Source organism: Sceloporus occidentalis, unplaced genomic scaffold (genome assembly GCF_023333645.1).
Source record: "Sceloporus occidentalis isolate IW3139 unplaced genomic scaffold, rSceOcc1.0.p SCAF_2, whole genome shotgun sequence".
NCBI lineage: Eukaryota > Metazoa > Chordata > Lepidosauria > Squamata > Phrynosomatidae > Sceloporus > Sceloporus occidentalis.
Window position 1 is genome coordinate 115,811,504 of NW_028316982.1, and position 19,836 is coordinate 115,831,339.

General features: G+C 40.8%; 1 protein-coding gene across 4 annotated transcripts in view; it reads left to right on the plus strand.

Moving 5' to 3' along the window:
• The window catches only part of LOC149318909 (ras-GEF domain-containing family member 1A-like), a 301,950-nt gene that overhangs the window by 234,337 nt on the left and 47,777 nt on the right, over positions 1-19,836 (plus strand). The window contains exon 1 of one of the 4 annotated variants that reach the window (XM_089510665.1): positions 14,611-14,731. The exons of 2 other annotated variants lie outside the window; for them this stretch is intronic. In XM_089510665.1, coding sequence (XP_089366791.1) covers positions 14,699-14,731 — 33 coding nt within the window. In that variant the 5' untranslated portion in view covers positions 14,611-14,698. Of the gene's footprint in view, positions 1-14,610; positions 14,732-16,360; positions 16,383-19,836 lie in introns of those variants that run through there. One more of the 4 variants, XM_089510667.1, reaches the window with a different exon arrangement.

The window sequence follows — 19,836 nt, forward strand, 5'->3', positions numbered from 1 at the left end:
GGTGACTTTGGGCGAGGCACGTGTTCTTACCCCTGAAAATCCCTTGATAGTTCCCCCTTGGGTTGACATAAGCCAGAAACAACTTGAAAGCAAGCAACAACAGGCTGCCGCTGTTTTTCAGATATTCCTTGTCCTCTTTATTGCTCTAAATTAGAAAGAGTGAAGTTGCTATTAAGATGGAAACCTCATCAAATGCCATACACAGAGTAAGAAAATAAATTGCTTCCCGTGGATCTTCCTGTTGCTGTTTCACAGTTTCTTTGTTCCACCCATGTGAAATTTCCCAGGAGACCATTTGTATATTTTCTTTCAAACAACGCACTTAAGTGTGCATTTTCTCTGAAAGTGCATATTAAATGCATATTTTCTCTCAAAATACATATTTAAGGCTACATAGTTTCTCTGAAAATAAATGCATATGTTGATATATTTGAGCCACCATGAATTAGCTTGAAACTTTCAGAGAACTGTGACATTTGATCACTGTCAAACTCTAGTCCAAATATCAGACTGACACTGAATTCTTCCCTTCTTCATGATATGCATGCTATTCAACAAAAACAGAGCTTACAAAACAAGTTTACATGTGCCTAAAAATTATTGAAGGAACTTAATAAAAGGATATAAATAACATATGCTTGAGCAACTTCCCTTGTAATTAAGAAAGCAGCCTAGCTTGGAAGAATGTAAATTGATGCCTGGGTAATTACTTGTTACTCTTTTCTAGGAATCAGGTATGCAATTTATGTAACTGCCTTTAAGTAAACCATTTAAAACATGCTATAATTCAGCTGTCTGTTTATTGTAGACTCTCAAAATTGAGAGGACATGGGAGTCATCAGAATCCTCCTCAGAGCTGGACACAGAGCTCCAAGTGCAGAAGACCAATTCTGAACACAGATTCCCCATCTTTGTTGCTACAGAAATATATATGCCCCTCACTTCACTAGTGTTGAAGGGGGAAGGAAAGGGGAGAAGTGGGGGAGGAACAATGTATATAGAGTAGAGGAAGCTCTGAATGCTGTGAATCTCAACAATTTATGGCAACCTTTGACATGGGAGAACATTTTGACCAGTGCTGGAGCCAGGGGCCCATTCACACCACACAGTTATAGCATTATGATTCCATTTTAACAGCCATGGTTCTATTCTGTAGAATCCTGGGATCTGCAGTTTAGGGGGGAGCATTTTGAACTCTCAAGCAGAGAGCACTAGTGCCTGGACAAATTACAGATCCTAGGATCCCATAGGATTCAGGCCACAAATTAAATGATTTCCCTCTCATTGTTCTCAATGCAAGCAAAATTCTTTCTTTAAAAAAAAAAAGACACAGAGAAAACAGACCAAAAACTGTTCCACCCTTTTTTCCTGCTTGGCAGTAACCCAGCAATACTCTGGGAATGGCAGAGTACCCAGAACACTCTGACATAATTATGGGATTGTACTGTCCAACTCTTTTGATCATCTTTACCAATTTTACTGCAAATGCTAAGTCCAAAGAAAGGCATAAAGACCTTGAAACTTGTAGAAGGAAATAAGATGCCTTGGTGTACTGTATATATACTCAAACATAAGTCAATCTCAAGTATGAATCAAGGGCAGGTTTTGGGGCCCACATTATGGATTTTGATATAACCCATGGAAAAGGTGATGGTAAAACCCAGGGGCATGTAACCAAAGATATAAAGGACAAAGCACAGGAAAACAATGCCAAAAAAATGTTATATTTATTTATATCCCACCCTTTCCCCAAAACTGGGACTCAGGGCAACTCACAACATTGAAAAAAACAGTGCAATTAAAATAGTTCAGAAATAGTACATTAAAACTGAAATAAATTATTACAATATTAAAACAAGTTACATGTTAAAAGAATAAAATACAATTAAAAGATAAAAATGTTAAAAAATACATTATGTTCCTGCCTAGGCTTTCAAAAATGCCAGAAGTAGTGCTGTAGAAGAGCGGAGTGGCAGCCGATGCTTCTTTAAGGTTCTCCCAGAATGGACTAATCCCCCGCTGTTTGCCACTCTATTCAGTGAAAGGGTTGGTTCCTATGTTTTTAAGAGTTAAGATACAGTACTTACATTGACCAATCAATATGTTGACCCAATTTTGGGGACAGGCTGATTTTTTGACTAATATTTCTAGACTTATCCATGAGTATATACAGTAACTGACCTCCCTTAATTCCCTTTTATCTGATCTGAAGGAACAATTTCTATTGTCATAACTGAAAACAACAACAACATCTTGACCAAATGCAGGCCTGTGACTCTAAAATCATCATAATTTTCTTTGTTTCTGTATGATTTTTAACACCTTTGCCTGGTGAAGCCAGTGGAGTTTCAAAAGCTTGCAACATGTATATTGTGCATTTGGGTTGCCCCAATAAAAGTAGTGATGTCTTGTAGATCTTGGGTGTTCTTGCACTTTTCTATTGACAGGATTACTTGTTCATCCAAATACTCTTGTCCCTCCACATTCATGGGGGTTAGGGGTAGAAGACTACCACGAACATGGGAAAATCGCGAATAACCCCACACCCACACCCACCGCCACATAGAAGCCAGTTAAAAGAGACAGGAGGGAAGGGGAAAAGGCACAGGTGTGTACCTGCTCCTTGTTTCCTCTGCATCCTCATGCCTTTAACTGGCTTTGGAGAGCCAGTTAGAGGGCCAGAAGGGCCGAGGGAAGAGGCACAAGCGTTCACTCTTCCTGGCTGCTTCCTCTCTCCTGGGCTTTTTACCCCCATGGAGAAAAGCCTGAGAGGGAGGAGGAAAAGGAGTGTGCACCAAAGGAGAGTTAACATTTGGAATAATCAAAACCATGAATGTTAAGTTCATGAATGTGGAGGGTTAAGTGTACATGGCACTGCAAGGGATATAAAAGGCTATGCAATGTAGCCTCTGTCCATATTTATCAGTAAGAATTCCCATTTACTTTAATAAATCTTACTCCTAAATCAGTGTATACAGGAGTGTGCATGAAGTTTATTTTTGACAGTCAGCTACAATTAGTTTTAAGCAAGCCAAGATCATCTTAGTTACTAACCAGAAACACAAATATCATGATCAACAGAAGATGGAGAAATGTTGCTGAGCAGATAAGTGAGGTAAGAAGAGTATGGTATTTTCAACAGCTGGAAAAATCCATGACAGCTTGCAGTATAAATATTACAGTCTAATTATGGATAAAATATTATTTGCACATTACCAAAATAAATAGAAGATGGCTTGCAAAGGATTCCACAGCCACAAAGCCAAGAAATGTAAGGTGTACAGCTACAAACCAACTGGCTGACAACCAAAAGCAAAAAAACAACAACTGGTCAGGCCAGTTCTTTCTGCTTGTCTGGCAGCCTTACCAGCAACATACTGTGCCTGCCAGGTGCATAACAATCTCCTTGTTTTGGCAGTTCAGAGCAATCAGCGAAACAAGAGAGTTGTCAAAGGTATCTCTCAAGCTAATGTTCTTTCCTGCAACTTGTGTCTTTGAAGCATATCACACCTCCCAAAGTACTAAAATAGTCCAATGGCTCAACTGCCCATTGTGTTTCCATTGCATTTTCCAAAACCTGTGAGTAAAGTAAACTGACCAGCCTTTATATTAGGAAGAGTGAGCTGATTGTTTCAGGTGTCACACAGTGGAGACAATTGCACAGCCACACAGCTGCCATCCTCAGTGTTGGAGGACCATGCTATGCATGCCTCACAATGTGTACTGGCTCTCTGGGGTATAGTGGTGGATACTATCCTGTTGAAAGCACTGAAGGAAGTGCTTTCATCAACCAAGTAGTTTTTGTACATAGCAAGATGGGATTACATCTTGTCCTTCACTTCAGGTAGCAAAATGTCTTGGGTTAGCTCTGGAAACCATCTACATCAAATCTATATATCTCAAGGTACATTTATGAATTTTTCATTCAAACCATGTTGGGATATCTGTTCCCTTTGTAGGTTTAGTTAAAATATACATAAAAACTTCAAAAGCTTTATCAGTTCAAAGTCCAGCCTGTAGTCATTTGTATGTTTCTTCTCATAGAAAATATATTCACTTTAAATCTTTTCCCTCTTGCTGTGGGTCAAGTTCAAATGTAGTAAGGAAAACATGATTTGTGGAATCTGAAATGTTCTACAGACTTCGGATATCCTTCCCTCTCAAACTCAGAATGTTTTGTTTCTTCAAACAGCAGCCCCAACATGTAATCTTTGTAAACTCTTATTAACAATGTCTGGTTATTGTAAACTCTTAATCACAATGTCTGGTTATTGGGTGGGGCATGAGCACTAGGGCTGATTTACCATGATCAGTTCTTTGTGTATGAAGTTATAGATCGAACTCATGCAGCTCTCCAGATGTGGTTGAATTGCAAGATGTGGCAGCCCTAGACATGATAGTCAAAGGTGAAGAATGCTGGGAGTTGTGATCCAACATGCTGAGGGCTGCATGATTCCAACCTCTGCATGAAAGGATCTTGAGTAGCATGACTGAAAGATACTTCCATTCAAATATCTCCCATAAATTCATTATATAGTTTAACCAAGACACTATTTTCATAGCTCTCACCCTATTCATTCTGCCATCAGCAAGATGGGGATAATAATTTTACTTAATAATCAAAATTTAGAGGGCTGTTGTAAGGATTACTGAGAAAATGTATGTGAAGCACTTGAAGAGCACCATGTAAAGGCTAAATACTGTTGGAGGGGGGGACCAATATGACACTGGGGAGATATTTATTACAAGCCAAAGAGCTTTGATATCACAGATGTTTCTTCTTGACCATACTGTGGTAGGTCTTGTTGATCTTCAGTAAATGACCAGTCCCAAATTTTGCTTTAGATGAGCTGGTGCTAGTTAGTATGATTTGAATCTGTGTGTATTATCTTAATCATTTTCTTTTTGCTGACATCTTTTTCCCCCTTTGTATATACTATTCTTTGTAGTTTTATTAAGCAATTGCATAACTCATGACCTTCAGAGTGTATATATCTTTAAAATGTACAGAAATATTTCTAGAACAATCCTTGAAGGAAGGTCTCCAGGGCAAGCCTGTGGAAATGAATGAAATCTGCCCAAGAGACGTTCCTGGGGCTTATGCTACTTCTGTTTAAGAAATCTTCTGTGGAAACAGTCTGGATAATCACATAAAATGGGCAAAGATCATATGAGCAATTCAAATAATGTTACATTATATAATAGTGCTTCTGAATATGGTGTAGTTGAACTTGTGGAATGGGCCGTCACTGCATTGTACTTCCTTTACAAGCAAAATATGTCCCAGGTTCAATCTTTCGAGTCTCCAGGCAAGGTTAAGGAAGACTCCTGTCTGAAACCCAGCAGGGTTGTTGTCAAGGAGTGTTGCCAGTGCTGAGCTAGATCAATGCTCTAAATGGAAAAAAGGCAGCTTCTTGGATACCTTCATTAGATTTTTAATGAAGGCATCAGGCCAGGGAGAGTGGTGATGTTTGCTGCAGCTTCTCCTTGGGCCTTTGCATGCACCCTCACAGCAGGGCTGCCAGGTGCCCCTTATTATAAGGGGTGTCCCTTATTGGAGGATTGGAAAGCTTTTCCTTTTTTCTATAGAGTGCAGACGATGCCAAAAACACCCATATTTCAAATTTGTGGGCCCTTCATAAAGACAGAAATGTGGGCATCATGTAATTGAATTCTGTGGACATGTGGGCATTATGTAATTGATGACTGTAATGTGTTCATATTACAGTGAAGCACATGGATAGCTTAACTGAAATCAATACTTTTATCTGGTATTTAGGTAGAACACAGACTTGTTAATAGCTGCTCCCTAATCGTCGCACACGTTCTGAATTCCAGCTGCCCCTTATTGCTGTTTTGAAAAACTGGGAATACAGTGAGCCCTCAGTATCCACTGTGAGTTCGTTACCAAGACCAGGATACTAAAATCCGTGAACACTCAAGTCCCATTATATATGATGGCATAGTAAGATGGTGTTCCTTATATAGCAAAATCAATGTATGTATTGGTTAGGTATTTTCAAACCGTGGATGCTGGAATCCATTGATTTAAAAAATCCATGGATATGGAGGGCTGACAGTACTGCCTCACACACCTGAAGCATAGTCACCCCTTGCATACTGCTGTCTGTGGGGGAGCAAACTCCCAAGCTTTTAAAAGTTCCTTTTTGGTCTATAAATTCCAGAATCCCCCAGGCAGCATGACTAAGGGGCTGTACAGACCAGCATCAAAGGCTGGTATGGGGGCGGAGTGGGGGGCATGGCATCCACACAATGCATGCCCCAACTCCTCCCCCATTCTGGCGTGATGCCATGCGCCTCACCACACGATGGCTGGCATTATGACGCTCCTCTGGTGCTGCGTCCAGATGATGCAGCGCCAAAGGAGAGCTGAAAAGCCACAGGGCTGGCAGCTATTGTGCCCTTTCTGCGACACAAAAAGGAGCCACTTTTTGCAGCTCCTTTTTGTTCCATGGAAAGGCCAGATCAGGGCTGTGACATGCAGTTGCTGCCTCCCTGATATGGCGAAGATCGCCATTTCTTAGGGGCGATCTGTTCAGTCACTGGAATGCCCAGTGAATCATTATGGGAGTTATAGTTCATAAAGTAGTATTTCCAAGCTCGGGGGGGGGGGGGGAGGAGACGGTATCTGAGACATGCACTACGGGATGGAAGCAGTCAGCATGGTTTTTTATTTGTCTGTTGCACAAAGGCTTCTGAGCCGAGCAGCTTATTCTAGGAGCCTTACATTCGACAGCCATTCTTAACCACCGGCGCCATTTCTCACGCTGGGAGGCAGAATGAATTAAGAAGAATTAAGAAGCCTGCGTCGAGTGTAGAAATGACTAGTTATGGAGCGGAAGCGCAGCCAACAAAGTTGAATTAAGTTAGAGATAAGACACTGGAAAGTCCGTCCTGAAGGAATAGGCCCTTTCTTTCCCCCATACAAAATGGCAGAAATGTTCTGTTTCTTATCAGCCCACAAGGGAAGCCAGAAGTGTTGATAGAGATTTGCCGGGGAAGGAGTCGAACTGCCATGACCTTTGTACAGAGCGAGGAAAGAATTGTGTCTTTAACCACCCACCAACATTCAAGATGAAACGCTAATAGTAATTAGTTCTCTTCAAGGTTTGTTTAGAAACTGCCTGAGGAGCAAGTTAGTCATTATTATTGTATGCTGGTTCCTCATTGTTATTAGACTTTCAGAGCTGCTTTCAGAAAGCGCCAGGGAGGCACCAAGAGTTCAGCAGTGGACACCAGTAATAGATGTTTCTGAATACGGGAAAATGTACACATTCCTACAAGCCCAGCTGGCAAAAATGGATTGTTTTATAGGGAGAAACAGAAGTGATCTGTTAGCACAGCACATGGAACTGACATGAAGCATTTTCCCTGAAGACGTTTCATTAGCCTTTAAAATATAACTGGGATTTTTATTGTTGTTGCATTTCTTCAAGTTGTTTCCGACTTATGGCGACCCTAAGGAGAACCTGTCATGGGGCTTTCTTTGCGAGATTTGTTCAGAGGAGGCTTGCCATTGCCTTCCCCTGAGGCTGAGAGCATATGACTTGTCTAAGGTCACCCAGTGAATTTCATGGCCAAGATACAGTGTTGCCACTGAACCAAAATATAGCCAAATCATAGGTTCCATGTGCCATTTCCACAACCTGCTTACGCCACATCGAAATAATACTTCTGATATGATGGAGATAAGAATACTGATTTACTTTACAATGTTGGAGTAAAACATTATGTGGAATCAATAGCTTTTATTGCAATCTTACACACACTTCGATAGGAAAAAGCTCCACTTAACCTAGAGGATACGTTGAAAGCCGCACCAGAAGAGCCTGTCATGTGCCCCAGAAGAACTAATGGGGTGCGTGCCTCTGGTGCACGCATGTGCACTGCCGCACACCTTGGGCACAAACCCCATTACTTCCAATGGGACTCCAGCACGCCTGGAATTCCCCTTATGCGGAGGGATCTGGAATGGGAGGGCGCACTGTATTTAAGAATAGGCATACGTAGAAGTGGGTTTCACATCACATGGAAACTAATGGAATGAGAATCAAAATCCCATTGATTTCAATGGACCCTAACCATGATAGTGAATGGTTCCCTCTCTTTAGAAGCAGTTTGTTGTTGTTACGTGCCATCAAGCTATTTCCAACTAATGGCAACCCTATATAAGGGCTCATTCCCATTGCAGTTTGCTTCGAAGCAGAATTCGGGGCAAATGACTCTCGTTCCTATTTGAACCCGCTTCTAATCCTCATTGGATCGATTCCAGGAGGAAAGAAGCAGGGCAAACACAAATAACCTGGGGTTACTTGATACTGTTTGTTTTGTTTTGGGGGTTTTTTGGTTCTTTTCATAGGAATCAATTCTGAAGCGAGTCAAATAGGTGGGAACGACAGATTGGAATCGAAGTATTCAGGAGGGATGTTTATCATCTCTCCTCAGTTTATGACAGATCCACCATTTCTCCCCCTGTCAGTGCTGTCTTTGTACTTGTTTTTTAAAATTAAATTAAACTGAGTACATATTCGATTGATCGCTTTTGCATCTACTTGCAAAGACATGTACTTGTTAAAGCAATCAATCGCATATGTGCTCAGTTTAATTAAAAAAAACATTGTCCTCCTTTCTCCCTTCCCAGGATGCCCCAGCAGTCCTGCATTTCTCTCCCTCTCTGCTCCCCAGAAGATTTGAACCCTGGTTGCCTGGACTCTTAATGCAACACTTAAACCACTGTACGACCCTGGATCTCTTCAAAACAGTACCTGGGTGTTTTTTGTCTTGCATTTACCCATTCAAGTAATATTTCATCACTGTAGCCACGGTACATGAAGCAGTCATGAGCTTTGGGCTGTTTTCATAGTCCTTACATTGCCTCTAGTCCTGCAACTTCTGCTATGGAGCGTCAAACAGAAAATACTGTATATGCACAATATGTTTTGATTGCTAAGGCTAAGATGATTTCATCTACAAGTCCAAATTAAAAGAAATTAGTATCATTTGTGAAAATGTCTTCTGGATACCTTTGAACCTAGCAAGGTAGGTCAGGCCACCAGATCCATCCCATCAATTGAGTTCAATAAGCAGGCCAACAAACAGGACATTGCAGCCTTAACAAAATCATATCTAGCTTTTTATTCAGGAATGTGTTATTAGTCGTAGTTACTATTGCTTTGTCTCAGGTCATAGCTGTTGTAGCAGCACTAGTTCTTCAATACATAGAAGCCAGGAAAACATATAAGGAAGAGAGCTCCATCCCCACCCAAAAAGCTCATACAGTCTAAATATATACAAAGCAGGAGACAACAAAGGGAAGGAAGGGAGGTGAAGGAAATGGGATGAATTGAAGCAACAGCCATTGCATGTACTTAGGGTTAGAGTTGGTGGATGAGGATACTATTCTAATTATTATTAATTATTAGAATAAGGAGGCATTTTCTGTCATGGTCTGGACTGAACTGAAGTGACATGAAATTGTCAGCAAGATCAGTTGCATTGTGTTGATAAAAGATACATCGATGCTTCCTTCTTATGAGTCAACAGGATCTTGTCTGTGTTTTCATGATGAAACTTTGTAAAGTGTAATATATATACTTTGCTTATGCTAAATTTAAAATTAAACATGAATTACATTCTTCCCTCCACATTCGCTGGGGTTAGGGGCACAGGAGCCCTGTGAATATGGAAAAACCGCAAATAACAAAATCACTATGTTTTTACTTGAGAGAACACCTCTCCAGAAATCTTTAGGTCCTCCAGTGCAACTCTAGGGTCAACATCTGCCAGACATTGACCATAAAATTGTACTGGAGAAGCTACAAATGCCAAGTGAAGTGTTCTCTCTAGGAATCTCTAGGTCCTTCAGTACGACTTTTGGTTAAAGTTGACCATAGAGTTGCACTGGAGACCTAGATATTCCTAGAGAGAACATATTAATAAAATCCATGAATAATCAAATTTGCAAAGTCAAAGCTGCAAATGTGAAGGGACGAGTGTAATAACAAAAACATTATACCATCTCTAATGGAGAAAGATATAAAGGAATCCAATAGCACCTTAGAGTTTCACTGGGGGGGAAGTAATTTCTAGCATAAGCTTTTGTGTACATAGTCCACATCATCAGATTAATAATAATAATAATAATAATAATAATAAATGGATTGTGCCCATGAGAACTTATGCTAGAAATTTTTTCTTCTTAAAGAGTCAGAGATACTACTGGAATCCTTTGCGAAATATATATATATATATATATATATGTTGTTGTTGTTCTTGTTTGCTATTAAGTCTGCTTCGACCTATGGCATCCTTATGAATGACAAATCTCCCAGGTCTTGCAAACTCCCTTCATTGAACCTATCTACCTGCAGTTCAATTGTCCTCTTTTCCTACTGCCTCCTGTAACGCTCAAACCACTGTACCACACTGGCTCTCTTAGAAACAGTACCCGAGTGTTTGTTATCCCATATATACCAATTCATGTAATATTTCATCACTGTAGCCATGGTACATGAAGTAGTCACAAGAAGAACCCGGGCTTTGGCTGCACCTGCACTGCAGAAAAATCCAGATTGACACCACTTTAACTGCCATGGCTCAGTGCCATGGAATTCAATGATTTGTAGTTTTGTGAGACATTTAGCCTTTTCTGTCAGAGAGCTCTGGTGCCAAAACAAACCACAAATCCCAGAATTCCATAGCACTGGCCCATGGCAGTTAAAGCGGTGTCAACCTGGATTGTTTCTGCAGTGCGGCTACAACAACCTACATTGTCTTTTCCAGTGTGTAATATCATCTCACATTATGCCCAAAGTATGCCAACCTCGCTTTACTCAACTTGACTTCTAGAGGGAGTTCAGCTTGATTTGGTCTAGGAGTCATTTATTTGTTCATGGTATTCTGTAGAATCCTTCTTGGGCAATTTGTTTCAAATGAATTGCCTCTCTTCCTGTCAGCTTTCTTCAATGTTTACATTTCCCAGCTACAAAACAGAAATGGGAAATACTATGGGACTGATTATCTTTTGGTATTTTATGATACATCTTTAAACTTGAGTATCTTATCCAGTTTCCTCATAGCTGCCTTTCCAATCCTTGGTCTTCATCTGATGTCTTGATTTTGTGGGTATGTGCACCTTCAAGTCACTTGTCAACTTATGGATACCCCATGAATTTCACAGGGTTTTCTTAGGCAAAGAAAACTCAGAGGTTGCCAGTTCCTTCCTCTGAAATCTAGGCTACAGCACCTGGAATTCAATGATGGTTTCCCATCCAAGTACTAACCAGGGCTGACCCTGTTGAGCTTCCAAGATAAGATGGGATCTGGTGCCTTTAGGGTATTTAGGCTTACATTTTCCATTTTGATACATTACTGGTATATAATTTTTAAAAAACCTTTTCTGTGTCTTCATCGCCCATTTTAAAGTTATGTAACTCAATTGTGATCATTATTTTTGTTTTCTTAGTATTCAGCTGTAGCCCTGCTGATCTCTTTGAATACCATCGCCTTCCTGTAACAATGTACTTGTGTTGTTTCTCAGGGTTCCCGTTGTGACAAATCTTATAAATCAGAAAGCCAGTGTTAAAGCCAACAAGGACCCAGTTCAGAGCAACAGAGTCAGTACTGCATACTCTCCAATATTTCACAGATGACAACTGGGACACACATGGGCAAGCATTTGTGTCCCACATGCTTTAACTGCCTTGGCTCCATCCTATAGAATTCTGGGAAACTGTACTTTGTTGTGGTACCAGAGCTCTCTAAGAGAGAAGAGTAAACGTCTCACAAAACTACAACTCCTAGAATTCCATAGTATTGAGCCATGCCAGTTAAAGCAGTGTCAAATTACATGAATTCTGCAGTGTATATGCAACCTCAATTTGCACCAAGAGAAACTGGGATCTGGCAAGGGCTGCGTCTATATTGCAGAAATAATGCCCTTTGAAATTGTGAAGTCGAAGGCTTTCATGGCTGGCATCCATAGTTTTTTGTGGGTGTTTTGGGCTATGTGGCACCATCTGAAGATGCCAGCCACAGATGCCATCTCATCTGAAGATGCCAGCCACAGATGCTGGCGAAATGTCAGGAAGAAACTCTTCTAGAGCATAGCCACATAGCCCGAAAACCCCACAAAAAACTACCGTTTGATATCGTTTCAACTGCACTGGCACCATGCTATGGATTCCTGGAATCTGTAGTTTGTTATCAGAGCTCTCTGACAGAGAAGGCTAAATAGCTTACAAAACCACAAATCCCAGAATTCCATAGCCTGAAGCTGCGGCAGTTAAAGGGGTGTCAAACAGCATTATTTGTGTAGTGCAGATTCAGCCTCTGCGGAAAGATTAATCAGTCCTTTATACACTGAGCTTGTGCATATGATATTGGCCTGTTTCGCACGGGCAAAAAGTATGTGCCGCGCACGTACTAGGGTTAGAAAGGGGCGTCCTTTTTGGACGCCCCTAATCCTAGTATGTGCTCGGTACGTACAAAATGGTTCTACACAGGCGCCGCCATCTTGACGTCGCGGACGATTAGCGTCTGCACGGCACGCAGCGGAAGTGATGTCGTGAGTGCGCCATTGGCCACTTGCGCCGCCATTTCCGCGGCGCGAAAAGAAGCGGCATTTTGCAGCTTTTTCGTTGCATCCGGGAATCACAGTTTGTCTGCTGTGGTTCCCGGACACAGCAACCAGTGGCGCCGACAGAGCGCCGTTTTTGGGTGCTCTCTAAAGCGCCATTGTAATTTGAAGGTATAATTTTACCTTTGCTGCTTGTGTATGTCATAACTGTTAACATTACATTGAGTGGTATGTGGGAAATACAATTTATGAGTAACACAAATACAAAGAAAGCATTAGTAAGGATTCTGTATGGTGTGATATGGGAAGAGGTCAAGGGGGGAGGGTGACACTATGAATTCCCACACCAGGCGACACCAACCCAAGTGACACCATTGACTCATAGTGACCCTGTGGATCACTGTGACCCCCATCCTCCACTGCTCTGCTCAGGTCCTGTAAATTCAGGCCCATGACCTCCCTGACTGAGTCTTGCCCTCTGGCATCAGGTCATCCTCTTTTTCTACTTCCTTCTGCCTTTTCCTAGCACTTTTTCCAATGAGTCATGCCTTCTCATGACGTGGCACATGCCATTTGACAGTCTTAGTTGGATCATCCTGGCTTCCAGGGAGATTTCAGGCTCAGGGGTTCAAGGACCCATGTCTATTTCTTTTTTGGCCATCCACAGCACTTCAGCACTCTTCTCCAACACCACACCTTGAATGCATTGATTTTTCTTCTTGTCTTCTTCCTTTACTGTCCAGCTTTCACATCTGTACATGGTGATGGGGAATACAATAGCTTGGACGATTCTAACTTCAGTGTTCAGTTGTGTATCATTACTCTTTAGGGTCTTTTAAAGCTCTTTCACAGCCGCCCTTCCTTTTCCTAGTCTTTTTCTGATCTCTTGACTCCTCTCCGCTCTGATCCAGGTTTGATCCATGGTACGGGAACGCTATCACTATTTCAATTTCCTCATTTTCTAGGTTGAACTCATGTAAATCCTCCATGGTCATTGCTTTTATTTCCTTCGTGTTCACCAGCAAGCCTGCTTTTGGCCCTGTCTCTGCCAAATTGGGACAGCTGATGCATTAAGCTCAACGGTTCCCAAACGCTGGTCTTCCAGGATGTTTTGGACTTCAGCTCCCAGAATTCCTGACTGTTGGCCAAGATGGCTAGGGCTTCTGGAAGTTGAAGTCCGAAACACCTGGAGGACCAAAGTTGAGGAACCCATCTTCCAAATATCTTAAATGGTCACTACACTCACCTATTTATTTATTTAAAAAACAACAACACAACTACAGAGAAATAAATTATATAAAATTAAAGAAAATAAACCTGGAGAGGAATGAATGAATGATTCTGTAGAGAAATGCCTGAATGAATGACCCCACCATTTAATTTCTCAGGGAAGGTTAGCTGATGATGATGATAATAATAATAATAATATGTATTTATTTATACCCCACTCTTCAACATCAACTCCCAAATAACTTAAACATTCACCACTCAATTTATTCCCTTTTATTTTTTTAAAAAAATTAAAACTACATAAAAATAAATAACATTAAAAAAATTAAAAATTAAATTAAATTAAATTAAAATATAAATAAATAAATAAATAAATAAATAAATAAATAAATAAATAAATAAATAAATAATAAAACCCTGTAGAGGAATGAATGGATGGATGGATGACTCTGTTTAGGCAGACAGCACTTTAATTTCTCAGGAAGGTGGGTGAAAGCAAAAGCCCTAGTCCTCCCATCTGTTGCAACTGCAAAGCTAGTCTTCCCAAAAGGGAAGCAGAGCCTTGCAATTTTGCAAACCTCTCTCTCTCTCTCTCTGGCGCGCGCTCTCTAGCCTGCCAAACAAAGGCTGGCGCGCGCCTTTTGAACCAGGTCCGGCTCCCTCTCAACCAATCAGGGGCCGAGCCAGCTGCTGACGTCAGAACCCGGGCTGGGAAGCTGGAAGGGGGCGGACTGGCTCTGCTTCAGAGGAGCTGAGGCTCTCAGAGCAGCAGCACTACTAGCACTAGAGAGGCTTGGCACAGCAATGCCTGGCTGAGAGGTGCACCTTCTCCTGCAATTGCAAAGCCACCCGGATCTGCAGGGCTGCCCTATGCATATGTACATACTGCAGAAAACAATGAGGGTAAGACAGAGTTTCCCCTTTCCCTTTCCCCTTTATTTTTTAATTTTGTTTTATAATGTTCTGGGGAGCCCCCACTTTTTCCAGTAACATTCTGGACTAATGCTACCACTTCTCTCTCTCTCTCTCTCTCTTTCTTCTATTATTATTATCATTTATTTGCATCCTGCTTTCCCCTTAAATGTCACTTAAGTTACATTCTGGACTACTACTATAACTACTACCCCTTCCTTCCTTCTTCTCCTATCATCATCATCATCATCATCATCATTATTTATTTGTATCCTGTTTTCCCCTTAAATATCAGTAAGTAACATTCTGGACTACTACCACCCTTTCTTTCTTTCTTTCTTTCTTTCTTTCTTTCTTTCTTCTGTTGTTATTATTATCATTTGCATCCTGCTTTCCCCTTAAATGTCACTAAGTTACATTCTGGACTACTGCTACAATTACTACCCCTTCCTTCCTTCTTTCCTTCTTCTCCTGTTCTTATTCTTATTTACTTGTATCCTACTTTCCCCCTAAATGTCACTAAGTTACTACTACTGCCATTTCTTTCTTTCTTTCTTTCTTTCTTTCTTTCTTTCTTTCCATTATTATTACTACTATTATTATTTGCAGCCTGCTTTCCCCTTAAATGTCAATAAGTTACATTCTAGACTACTGTACTACTACCACCATTTCTTTCTTTCTTTCTTTCTTTCTTTCTTTCTTTCTTTCTTTCTTTCTATTTATTATTATTATTAGTAGTATTATTATTGTTATTATTATTATTATTATTTGCATCCCACTTTACCCCTAAATATCAGTAACTACTACTACTACCACTTCTTTCCTTCTCCTTCTCCTCCTCTTATTATTATTATTATCATTATTTGCATCCTACCCTCCCCCTAAAGGTCAGTAAATTACATACTGGACCATTACTACTACTAGCATCACCACCACTACTACTTCTGTTATTGCTATTAGCTATGTGTTTTAACTTAAGTTTTAATATCAATAATGTTTAATTTTTTTTTAGCTTTTGTAATGAATGTTTTTAGCTTCTGTCTTTTAAGGTGAGTGTAACCCGCCTTGAATCCCATTGTGGGAGAAAGGCGGGATAGAAACCCTTGACATAAAATGGAATAAATGTTATATTTTACTAGTATCCCACTTCTCCCACCCCCCCCCCCAAAAAAAATTGGGACTCAGGGCAGGTGTACAGTTTCAAAGAAATGTACAATTAAAAACATACAATTTAACTTTCCCCAAGTGGCTTTTTGTTGAGTTGGAATCAATGTCACAAGCGAAGGTTTAAAGCTAGTCTTTAAAGTCAGTGTTTCCTGTATGCTGTAGGAGGAGAATGGCTCACATGTTAAACCCTTGGAGACTTGTTGTTTTTGCTTCATGAGAGTCTGTCAGTGTTGTTGTTGTTGTTTAAAATAATAGCTGCAAAATGTATGTTGTGGAATGGTTTAGGACTTGGCTACAGTTGTGTTGCTATAATTAGACCATCTTCCAGAGTACATATGCCTCCGAGGCTGATTTTGCAAGCTTTTATTTGAGTTGTTTTATCTAAAGATATTGGCCCCGATGTTCAGCTGAGTTCCAGTGTTTACCAAAAGACAGACATAACAAGTGGAGATGACGCTTTGGCTCGGCATGGGAAGTATGTATTGATTTTAAATACCCTTTTTAATGTGACCAGGAAAAGTTTATCGCCCTCTCTTTCACTCACTCACTCACACACAGACATAAACTTTTCTAATGTTTGATTGTAGACAAAGAGGTGTTGTTACCGCAGTGTCTGCTGCACATCTTTACCCTCTTACTTCTTGCCACCCATATGTTACACACTGCCTGACGATGTTATTTTTATATGTATTTCTCTGATCCTGCTGGTTGGTGATGTGAGGCAACAGAGTGGGAATGTTATATAGTTACATCGCATAATGTTACTAAGGGCTTGAACGGACAGGCCAAAATAAAGCTGTTTCAGGTCACTTTGGAGGTATGCTGTTTAAATGATACTTACTTGCATCTTAAGAGGCCAGAAGATGCACCAAAGCTGCCCTAAAGTTAAACTCTTACCCTTGATCAACTGCATGAATGCGGTCTCCCCTTTTATCCTAGCTACAGGTGTGCAGGTGTCAGGGGATGGGACCAGTATGTGCACCAGTGTTGGCGGTGGCATACAAGATCCCATTCCCTTCTTTGCAGCCAATATGGGGGCAGAGGTCTGTATAGACTTACTGACCTGTGATTTCTGGAACATTTTTCTTCCTGTGGTATTTACAATAGACACTGTGTACAACAGCTGTCAAGATCTTAGACCAGTCATATTCCTCGAATGTATGCACTATCACTGGGTTGAGTGATTGCATCAAGAGGGAGTGAGGATTTTATGTGTCTCTTCTTATCCCTAAAGTGTCATCACAGCTTCTGAAAAGCCTAGAAGTATCTTGTGTCTACAGGTCTGCATGCATGGTTAGGGATCTCATCCTTGATAGACTTGTACGTCTGGGATACTGCTGGGCAACACATGCCCCATGGACTTCATATGCGTCCCTAGGCAGTGTTTGTGTCTCTCTTCCTGCAAACTGTGTTCCTTAAATTCAGTGACAAGCTAAAAAACACTGAAACAAGCATGATTTTTGGTTTGGGAAGCTATAAGGTTGTGAAGGCGGCAGTTCTTCCCCCAGACAGCTGGCGGACAGACGTATCCTACCACCTCTTAACACAATTTAATTTCATTTGTATAGCTGGGAGTTCTTAGTAGATCTATGTCAGCTAATGAGTGTTGACAAGGTAATAGCCAAAAATTTAGTCTCCCAGGAACAAGAGAGAAGGTTGAGCAGTAAATAAAGGTTTTCAGAAGTGTACATATTGTACGGTAACCTGCTCACAGGCCACCAATGTTGTGTTATTTGTTCAGGTTTGGGTGGGAAAACAGGATTGAGTTAGAAAATATCCTGGGAAAGAAAATAGCTGGCACTCTGAAGAGAAGCACTCTTCACTGCAATGTTTGTTTCAGGTCCCACTTTGTCTCAGCTAATGGCCAACACATGTGTGACATTGAATCCCGTATGTATGTACTATGTGAAGAAATACTTCTGTTTGTCCTTTTCTTGCCAGTTAGTGTTTGACTTTTAGAATTATGGAAGAGGGAATATTTCACTCCATAACCTGCAGTTTGAATATTCATCTCAATTAACAACCCAATAGCAGGCACTGTACATTAGTGGCTCATTTTTTTAAAAAAATACAAAACTCCCACAATGTACCTTAAAAGGAAAAAAAAATAAACTCAGAGATAACGTGCATAACAGCAGAACCAAGCTGCCTTTTATGTCACTGTGTCCCTCCCAGAGGAACAGCCCACTTGTCAAGCTGTCATGTGCTCTTTTAATAACGCCTTGTGACTATATCTATGAAATAACACGGAACATTAGCAAGGAAGCACTTTTGCATAGAATCGCCATGTCTCATTTCTCCATTACATGCCAATTAAATACTGTACATTTTGTCTCCTCTCTTGATTCACATGAGTCACTTCAAAACATTTAAATGACAAATACTGGCCTGGGCTGTGGGAGAAATGCTGCTGTTTACTATTAGGGACATTCCATATTCTAACTCATAACAACTGCTGTGCAGGATTCTGTCCTAGAAGGTCTTCTGTTTTTATTTTTGTTTCATACCGAAATCCCTTAATGTTGGAGTAATGGCAGAGCTGATTTAGACAAGCTCCCAAATAGCTGTGAAAACTTTAAGAATGGTTTTGCAAGAATCGGCCTTAAAAGGGAACAAAGTGTTTGGCTGCTTTATATAGCAAAGTAGATCTGTGGTGCCATGCTTACTCCACACTTTAAAAGATGGGACTGTAATACAGTACCATGTTAAAGTTGCCCCTGCTATAGTCTCCTTCCCTTTAAGCAAAGGAAAGGAAGGGATTGTGATTGGATAAAATCACAATACTTGTGATATTATTGCCTTGGACCCTTTTCTTCTAAGAGGCAGCAACAATTGTGTTACTCATTTAGGACCTTGTATAGCAGCCCAACACAAACAAAGCTTGTTTTTTTATTATTTGGGCTTCTGTATATTGGATTGGGCCACATTGGGAGAAGAGAGTGGCAGAGAGCTAACCAGATAAAGTAAGTGTTATTTGAGCCTAAATGCTGAAGATCAATTGAGATTGACTAGCACCATGAATTGTCATCCCATTGTTGAGACTAAGTGGTAGTGCATCAACTGTGTTGCTCAAGTTTGCATGGAACAATGTGTGCCCCATTGCTTTTGCTGCAGCATGGCAGGTGGAATTTTGTGTACATGTATTGGAATAAAGTGTGATGAAATTCTAAAGCAGTGGTTCCCAAACTCTGGTTCTCCAGGTGTTTTGGACTCCAGTTTTGGCCAATGGTCTGGGATTCTGGGAGCCAAAGTCCAAAACACCTAAAAGGCCAGAGTTTTGGAATCACTCTTCTAAAGGATGTCATGGAGGAGATCTAGTACCTTTTAGGACAAGTCATACCATGTCACAGAAGGCAGAAACATCTCTGGCTGCTATGAGTAAGCAGCTCAGAGCTTAGAGAAGAGCAGAGCAACCAATAGACAAAGAAGTTGCCAGGGAAATAGGAATTCAAGAAAAGATGGGTCTAGAGAAAGTGGTACTAAAATGTCAAAGAAAGGGATGGAGGTTAAAGAAAGGAAAATGAGTTGGTTCAGAGAACCAAAGGAAAGTGAAGATGGAGGAGGAGACTTGAATGGGAAAGAAAGCTGAAAGGACAGAAGAACTTAGGAACAGGGAGTGCAGAGACAGGGAATTGCAATAACTCCTTGCTCTGGCAGTCTGTCCCAAAATGGTGCTGCTCAGAGCCACAGAAGCAATGCCCTGCACCCAAGCCTCACAAGAGTTTCCCAACCGCCCTCAACCCTACTAGCAAAAGACATGCTAAGAGAATGAGTTTGCATTGTTAAGTGAAGAGTGGGAGACACCACTACACAAAGTGATTAGTGAGGCTGTGCAATGGTTTTAAGGGACCCTGAAAAGTGGTTTTATGCAACCCTCATACCCACCATGGTCTTAAAGGTCGCTAGTTCCCCATGTCTATCGTGCATTA